This window comes from Propithecus coquereli, unplaced genomic scaffold (genome assembly GCF_000956105.1).
Source record: "Propithecus coquereli isolate 6110/MARCELLA unplaced genomic scaffold, Pcoq_1.0 Scaffold154, whole genome shotgun sequence".
In the NCBI taxonomy this organism is placed as follows: domain Eukaryota; kingdom Metazoa; phylum Chordata; class Mammalia; order Primates; family Indriidae; genus Propithecus; species Propithecus coquereli.
Window position 1 is genome coordinate 606,601 of NW_012139858.1, and position 9,433 is coordinate 616,033.

Consider the following 9,433-nt stretch of genomic DNA (forward strand, 5'->3'; position numbering starts at 1 on the left):
TAAAGTTTAAAAAATATATACTAATTATTCTTTCCTTATTGTGGTTCCTTAGCCATGGAATTCAGAAAGCATCTTTGCGTCAAGGTTGCAAGACAGCACCCTGCCTCCAGTCATTCACACCCTTGTGTAGAACCCCCAGGTCAGCACGGTTAGCCTGCATGACCAACAGCACATGGCAGAAATAATGGTATGTCACTTCAGAGATGAGATTATATAAGACTGCAGTTTCCATCTTGGGCTTTTCCTCTCTCTTCTGTCACTCTGGGAGTAGCCAGCCGCCACAGCATGAAGAATTCAGGCAGCCTATGGAGAAGCTCACGTAGTAAAGAATGGAAGCCTTGGCCCGCAGCCAGCAGGGAACTGACGCCTGCCAACAACCCTGTGAGTGAGCTGGAAAGCAGGTTCTCCCAGACGCTACGCGATACCACCTCATGAGAAACTCTGAGCCAAAACCACCCAGCCAAGTCATTCCCAGAGTCTGATCCTTAGAAAATGTAGCAGTCTATATAACAAATACATGCTTGCTGTTTTTGTTGTTTTAAGCCCTGAGTTTCTGGTAATTTGTTACATAGCAATACATAACTAATACATTCAGAAAGTAAAATCTTCTGAATCTACTATGAAGCACAACAAAATTCTTTAAGCAACAGCTCCATACCTGCCTTCTAAGAGGTTAGAAGAAAATATAATGACAGAAATGTATTCCCTACAAACAGTTTTGCAGCCTTACAACATGGCTCCCAAGGGCTTCCTGCTGCCTCTTCTCAGATGCCATCATGCGGATCCCAAGTCTTTCAAGTGGCCTTCTGCTCAACAACTAACACTAACAATACCTTCACAAGTGCGGAAATTTGCCACAGCTATTTTTGCTAAGACGCTTTAGCACAAAACTTTTAGATATTATTTTAGAATCATCATCTCCTGGAATTGAAAGAAGTCTTATATTAAGAGAAAAAAATCTCCACCCCTGTAGCCTAGTTGTATATGAGAAGTAAAATGTGACATGAGTCTAATTCCCCCGCCACAGTACAGCTCGTATGAAGATAGCCAATGGGTCATCCTCTAGTCCACTTCTTCTCTGCACTGAATACTCCCATTTCTTAGGGCACACTATAATCCTCTACCTCTGTTCCAACACGGTCAAAGACAGCCACCGAAAATCAAAGAACCATTCATTACTTCCTATTCTTCACATTTTTCATCACTCTAACTAATTACATTAGCTCTTAAGAGCAGCATATTAAGTTATACTGAACAGTTGACAAAGTTTCCAGTATTTTTTGTATTCACTACTGACAAGCCAATTATTAACTCTACAATACTTTTGAAAACTCAAATATAGGACTTAATCCATGCTGTGGCAGACACTCTAGGTTAGATCATCCAATACCCCCTCCTCCTTTTCTGTTGTAGTGTCTAACATGGAGGCTGGATATCATAAGATACTTGCTTATGCAGCTTCCCTTGCTGCCAGGAATGGTCATGTGAAACAGCTCTGACTAATGAAATGAAACAGAAGTGTACTGATGTATTTGCTTCTTCCTTTCTTATTGTCTTGCATGTGGATGTGATGGCTGGAGCTGCAGCAGTCACCCTGAAACCATGAGGGAAAAGACAAGCGATTCAAAGTGATTTTAGATCTGAAATTACTGAGCCAATGAAATAATGCCAGCTGGCACACCTCCAAGACTTCTTGTGGTGAGTAAAATAAATCCTTAATTTATTTAAGCCATGGTGGTTAGGCTTTCTGTTTATTTCCAACTAATACTAGCAATTACATCTTTTCATGACTCTTTTGCAATTGGGTTCTAGGTAGTACAGGACACATAATACCCTGTAACAATTATTTTCGATTGCACTTATCACATTATAATAGATACTACTAGTTGCTTACCCAGTATCTACTCTCCTCTTCTTCCTAAAACCCCTAATTTTGTTCACAGTGGTAAATGTACTCTCTTAAAAAATTCACGCCCTCAGACTCTTGAATTTGGAGTTACCAGGTGCCCAGTTTTAGCTAACAAGATGTAAACAAAAGTCTAAGTGAGGCTTCCCAAGAAAGACATTGTTTTCCTGATGAAAAGGGATAGGCTTGGGTGGCACTCACAGTGTGCTGTGCCCTTAACCCATCTGCCGCGTACTGTCCAAAGCTAGGTATAATGCTTACAGGTAGAGCCATTTCTCAGTTATAAAGACTGTGGCAGAGACTGCTGGTTCATCCTCAAAGTCTACTCTCCTCTTCTTCCATTAACAACTGAATCCTGATTCTATGGTGGGCACCTAGTACCTGAAATAAAGGTTCCCATTTCTCAGCCTCCCTTGAAGCTTATGTGTGACCACATGACCAAGCTCTGGTCAATAAAATCCGTAAAGGCCAGGTGTGGTGGCTCATGCCTATAATCCTAGCACTTTGGGAAGCCGAAGTGGGAGGATCTCTTGAGGCCTGGAGTTCAAAACCAGCCTGGGCAACATAGCAAGACCCCATCTCTACAAAAAATTTTACAAATTAAAAAATTAGCTGGGCATGGTGGCATGTACCTCTAGTCCCAGCCACTCGGGAGGCTGAGACAGGAGGATCACTTGAGCTCAGGAGTTCAAGGCTGCAGCAAACTATGATCATGTCACTGTATTCTAGCCTGGGCAACGGAGTAAGACTGTATCACAAAACAAAACAAAAATCTATATTCTATGGCAGCTATAAAGAATCTTCCTTAAAAGGCAACTAGCACACAGTTTCTGTCCTTCCTTTATCCTTTCCTCCTACATTCTGCTGTCTGGCACTAGCTGCCACCTTGGACAATGAGTAAGGGCCCCACCTGAGAACTGTTGGGCCTCATGGAAGACAATCGCTATCCTAGACCTCGCCTGCCTATCTGCACCACTACGTGAAAGAACAATTAACTGCTGTCTTTGAGGCTTAACTGCTTACACCTGATGCAAGGACGCAAACCATATGGCCAGGACGACGGGGCAGGTTTTTGATGGCTTCATTAAGCAGCTAGAGCTACCAGGACAGGCCACCTCTGGATTCTTACCATGTGAGAAAAACAGTACTATTTGAATTAGCCACTGTAGCCAGCTTCCTATCACACGCAGCTGTACACAATCCCAATACCCCTGTCAAGGTGAGAGTCCAGCTGTAAAGAGTTCTGATTCCTATGTCTTCAACAAAGCATTAATAAATAGGTTCAAGAGGAAAAGGACAAGGACAAAGCCCTGTGACATTCTGGTGTTTTCCAACAGTCAACTCAATATTCATCAAGTACACCTCAAGCAAGGCTTGGATTCACTAAACAACTACAGCATCAAAAACCTCACTAGCCTGTACTTCTTTTCGTGCTTCCTAGGAAAATGGGAGAAACTTTCAGTTTCAAAAATGTCATATTAAAAAACAGCACAGTCCAAATTAAATGGCCTAGAAGTAGCCAAAGTCAGCAACTGAATCTTCCTACATAAAACAAAAAAGGTGACTGTTGGTGGGAGGTTCTTTTTTCCTTTTAATCAGTACTGTACCTTTTGGTCCTGCTCCTTCCCACTTTCTTCTTCCCCTCCCTCAAAGAAGTTTAGAGAAAGCTAAAGCTTTTGAACACATAAAACCCATTAATGTACCATTTGAAAATAAAGTCCAATCTCTTACTGGAGCTGCTTTCTGAAATCATTTTTTCAATCTAACATATGGCTGATTTCACTTAAATGCAACCGACCTAGTTGACTATAATGTTGAACTGAGATCTAAAAGCAAGAGTATAAATCAAAAAGCAACAATTAAAAAAAGAAAAGTCTGCATTTATTATTAGCCAATTGCAAAAGCCATGGGTATTGCAAATCCTGTCATTAAAGTTTAAAAGGTATTCTCACACTATTCTTTGTGCTTTTCTCCTGACACACACTCAAGCACTCTTCTGCTCCCTCCCAAACCTGCTTAAGTGCCTTCTGGAAGATTTCATGGACCATGCCTTTTAAGCCCTAGCCTTGAGTAAAGCCAGCATCCCGCAGAACATCATTTCCCCACAGACCTCTTGGTTCCTCTGGCCATTGTCCTCCTACCACAGGTCTGGTGGTGGAGCTGGCACCCATCTGGTCACTCGCACATAAAAAGTAGCAATCCTTCAAGAGTCAGCTCATCTGACCATACAACCTTCTTCCCCTCCTTCTTAATGTCTACCCATCTCCCAGCCACTCCCCCTGACTCACTGAAAATTTTGGCACCTGGCTCAGAGGATCCATTCCCAGCGTCTGGCTGATTTCAATGTTCCCTGACCTCCTGGCCTCCCTACCTTCAGTATTGCCCTCTCCAATCCATTCTCCCCACTACAGCCAGAGAAATGAAAGCACAAATCTATCATTTCCCCTGCTTCCAACTCCTCAAAGGCTTCCTGGTGCCCTTGGGTTATGATCCTAATCCAGTTTACCACACCCTGCATGACCTGGCCTGCTGAGCTGGTCATGCTCATCTCTTTCCCATGCCTTCACCTACACCCCTCTACCTGTGTTCCCTGTAATCCTGCTTTAGGTCTCAAGCTAGATGTCACTTCTTCAGGGACTCATTTCCTGGACGGCTCTCCCCATCTCTCCTACCCACACATAAACCTAGTCCAGGTTGGGTACATGTGCTCATAAGCATCCTGTATTTGCCCTCATACAGCTCTTCTCTTACTGGATTGAAACTACCTGTTTTCCTTCCTCTGTCTCCCCAACAGATTGCACGTGCCATAAGAGCAGGGACCATTCCTGCCTTGTTCACATAGCAAGGTGCTTGGGGAATAGTTAGAGGATGAATTCTTGAAAGCATGTCCTTCCCAAGGAGTGACCTCACTAGGCAGGACTGCTGACCCTATTGGAAATTATTCTCGGTTCCTCAATAAAAGAAACAGTAGATGTACAATTATTACATGTCAACTGGAAATACAATTTTAAAAAAGAAATAAAGATAATGTGTTTCCTTTTTTTTTTTAATACCATGAAAAACAGCCTTTCTATTTGAGGGAAACATTATTCTTTGAGGCAAAGTTTAAACCCAGAAATATCTAACATAATTGCACACAGAATGAAATTAAACATTTGTTGAGTGACAGACTTAACAAATTATGAATCAGCAAAACATATCAAAATTACGCGTTTCCAGGGAGAATATTGATCCGTTAAGTACACAGGCATTTTCAAACCAAAAGATATTTAAGATGCCATAAATTATGATGATAATCAGAGAAGATATTTACAGTCAGTTCCTAACAGTTTGGTTTCAAAGTAGTTAACTGATACTATATTTGATACATATGTATAACTAGTTATATATGTTATATAACATACAGTTACATATAACTGATACTATATTAACATACTCTTTGCATACTTCTTCCTTGCACTGATTTCTAATTAATCACCAAATCTGGCAATTTTCCCTTCATAACATCTTTTCCACTTGGGCTTTTCCACTCCCACGGATCCTGAGCCTGGCTTGGGCCCTTGCCTGTCCACTGTGGAGTCTCCTCGCCCTCATTTAACCCCTCAGGTGCCTTCATAGTACCCTCCCAAGAAAGCTTAATAAAACCAGTCACAACTCTGTTACTGGCAAAACAAATTTGACAGTCCCTAGCCTAACACTCAAGATTAAAACACAATCTGATTTCGGACTATTCTCCAAAAAAATTACATATGCTTTTGGTCACAGCATAATTCTCTGGCTCACCCTTTCCCAGCCAGAAAGTCAAGGAATTCCTAACTTCCTCCTAGTTCCTAACTTGTTTCTACACTATTTTTGCACTATTTTGGATTTATTAATTTTGGCTACATCTTCCAACTTCCTGCTACAATGAACATTTAGCTCATTTCCTTCTACCCTTTCAATGTATTTATAATCACATTTTTTTTTCATGCCTGTGTTGGTAATTATTATAACTTTAAGTAACAGATGCATACTTCTATCTCTTGCTCCACCAGCCATAGCCATTCCCTTCTGACTTTGGGTCCCTACCCTTTCCTTCGGCTCTTCTCCCAATCCATATTTTTTAGACGTCTAATAAAAACCGCCTTTAATCCAACTGTGCCCTGGAACATCTTTTGTCCACCACCGTGCTTCCCCGTAGTGCCAAGTTAACTTTTCTAAACTGCATTCCTCAAGGATCTAGTTCAAGCTCCTGTGAAGGGGAAGCCTCACCGTCTCTCAGTACACAGTGATAACTCCCTCCCTGAATTCCTGGCGCATTTATTAGTTGTTCTATTCTTCCAACTGCCAATTATGTACATTGTGCTAGTTTGTTCACAGTCGTATTTTAACTTATCATGTGTATAAGGCATGTTTTCCTAACAAGGTTCTGAGGTCCCTGTCTTAACATTTTAGAATCTACACACAGGCACAGTGTAGTGACTTGCATGTATTACACACTCTAGAACCTTGTTTACTGACTAATACTAATGCGAAAGCCTCTTATAAATCTCAAAAAGCTGAGAGTCAACTACTGTCTCAGTTTCCCAGTCTGGAAGATCAGATTACTTCATAAAAGTCACAACAGGCCTGGATTACAACCAAATGAAACATCCGAAGAATACTTCTAAGTAAACATATACACTTCACTAGGAAAGACAACTATAAATAACTGAAACTCTGCATCTGGCAGAGTCATGTCCAAAGTGAAGTAAGTACAGTGTCTGCTTAACCAAACTACTAAGGGGGGGAGGCATTCCTATTTAAAAGACTTTTTAATGGTTCCCTTGCCTTAATTTCAGTAAAAAAGGAGCCCTAAATTAGGTTTAAGTAGCTGGGATTCCACGACGAAGTGAAGGGCAGCCGAGGAAAAGCCGGGGAAGCCAAGCAGCACGGGTCTGCAAGGAAAGGGCATGTCTGAGACACGACGGAGCTACGAGCCCCGACTCCGCCCTCCGCGGTGCCTGCGGCAGGAGCAGGTGAGCTCGCTGGGGTGCCGAGCCTGAGTGAAGCCCTGGGCCGGGGGGCTGCGTCCACTGAGGGGTGGGCAGCCGGCGCCCGGGCCGCGGCCAGAGGAGAGTTACGAGCCCGGTAGGTCGCGGCTCGGCCAGCTCCCGGAGTCAGCCCCGCGAGAGGGGTGGGACAGGGGCGGAGGGCCAGGCTTTCCGAGGGGCCGCGGCGGTTGCGGGTTAGTTACCTACCCGGGTGCCATTTCAGGGCCAGCTTCCGATAGGCCTTCTTCAGCTCCTCCTCGCTGGCGTCGCGCCGCACCCCCAGCGCCTCGTAGTGACACTTCATCTCCCGGCCAGGCAGGGGGTCGGGGCCCGGGGCGGGGCCGGCGCCCGGGCCCGGGCCAAAACGGCGACGGCGGCGCTGGCGGTCTTCTCCTCCGGCAGGAGCCCGCCGCCCGCACCTGGCCAGCCAGCGAGCGCGGCGGCGGCGCCGGCAGCGGCGCCCGGCGGAGGAGGCGCGCGACGGCGGCAGACGACGCGGGCTGCGGCACGCGGGAGCGCGGAGGGGGCGGCGCCGGCGGCCGCGGCTCCGCATGGGCCAGGGGGTGGGCTCAGTTCCGGAAAGAGACGCGTCGGGGGGGAGGCGGGGCCGCGGCGGGGTGAGAGGCCAGGCCGCGGCAGGTGGGAGGCGGCGCCGCGGCGGGATGAGAGGCGGGGCCTCGGTTGATAGGAGGCGGGGCCACGGCGGTGTCATTGTGAGGGGTACAGAAGGCGATCAGAATGAAGTAGCACCACTGGGCCAGCTGACCTAGGGCTGAAGTGGGAGATAGGAGCTGGGATGGGAGAGGATTCTGGAAAATACCTGATTACAATTCCTCAGTGGAGCCCAAGGCAATTCAGACTCCAAGTAGTCAAGTGGTTGACTCAAACCTCAAATAAATGGTAGAACTCGGTTGGACTGAACGCTTAAATTTTTGATCTCTTCAATTCTCTTCAGCTGCCACTTTAATAAAATCTGATACTGCTCATGAGCAATATGCATGAAGAACGACAGTAAATAAGATTAAACAATTTAAGAGGGAAGCATCAACATATTTTAAGATAACAAGCCATAAGCCTTTCCACCGATATGGATTAAATTGTGCTGATCCATCCATCACTCTTTAACCCTAATTTTCTGGTCTCTAATCCTACTTTTCCAAGATTGGTTTAGATTAAGAAAGCAGTTCCGGGATAGTATTTAACCAGTAGATTTTGGCTGATCTGACTAGCTGTTTTACAAGGAAGATCTGTACAACTGTTCTGAACAATTTAATAAGGTGTCAAAATAGTATCCTGTCATTAAAATGCATTAATACACTAACATTTCACTGTAATGTGGAACATTTACATGCATCAGTTAGGTGTGAGTTATATTTGTCAATCATTTGTGATTAAACAGAGAAGGGTTAGCTCTGTTGCTAACATCTATTGTACAGGGTTAGGCTACCCAACGAATTTAGGAAGGTTGTTCTTTTCTTCCCCAACATACTGCCCCCAACACAATCAAAACCAATTCTAAGCCTCACCAGGTTTCTCCACACACCACTGTCCAACCAATTTGCTACTCAAAATCGGTAGAGTTTCCTTTATCCTTTTTTCCAGAGGAAGATTCTATATGGCCTCAAGTTAGCTGGTAAATTGGTAATGATAGGGATTGAAAAGTTTGAGTTTGGGGAAAAATGGAAGCTTTCCACCTCCTGAGAACAGAATTGGGATAGGGAGACAAAAAGTGACTTAAGTGCTTTTTTCTCTCTCCAGCTATATCTGATTTTGCATCCAACTTCTGGGAGTCATTTTTTCCTTCTGAGGAGACAGAGATGTATTTTCGTCAATAACATTGTATATAAATTTAAAAGTAATTAGGCTGAATTTAATCTAAAGGAATATCTTTATTAAACAGGTTGACTTCTAAATGAACATGGACTTTGGAGATAATCCATTCCAGAGGAATTCTCAAATAAGGTATCCATATAAATAACTGTGAAAGGGAGGTAATTTGGGACATAATTGTTAATTCAAAATTGTGAAATTAGAAATTCTACCAGAACTCCACAACACACACATCAAAAAGTATTGAGTTTATGTCTTCACTGAAACTCACAACTCACTGTCAAGTTTATCTTGAGAACCCATAATTAATTTGCTCCTGAGATGTGGGTGCTTAAAAATAAATTCTGGGGCCGGCTGCGGTGGCTCACGCCTGTAATCCCAGCACTCTGGGAGGCTGAGGCAGGAGGATCGCTCAAGGTCAGGAGTTCGACACCAGCCTGAGCGAGACCCCGTCTCTACTAAAAAATAGAAAGAAATGATCTGGACAACTAAAAAATATATATATGGAAAAAATTAGCCGGGCATGGTGGCACATGCCTTTAGTCCCAGCTACCTGGGAGGCTGAGGCAGGAGGATCGCTTGAGCCCAGGAGTTTGAGGTTGCTGTGAGTTAGGCTGACGCCACGGCTCTCTAGCCCAGGAAACAGAGCCAGACTCTGTCTCAAAAAAAAAAAAATTAAAAATAA

General features: G+C 44.2%; 1 protein-coding gene across 1 annotated transcript in view; it reads right to left on the reverse strand.

Moving 5' to 3' along the window:
- Positions 1 to 7,431, reverse strand: part of DNAJC21 (DnaJ (Hsp40) homolog, subfamily C, member 21) — a 36,345-nt gene extending 28,914 nt beyond the window's left edge. Inside the window, exon 1 of the mRNA XM_012640503.1 lies at positions 7,126 to 7,431. Coding sequence (XP_012495957.1) covers positions 7,126 to 7,222 — 97 coding nt within the window. The 5' untranslated portion in view covers positions 7,223 to 7,431. The remainder of the gene's footprint in view (positions 1 to 7,125) is intronic.
- Positions 7,432 to 9,433: the final 2,002 nt, after the last annotated feature.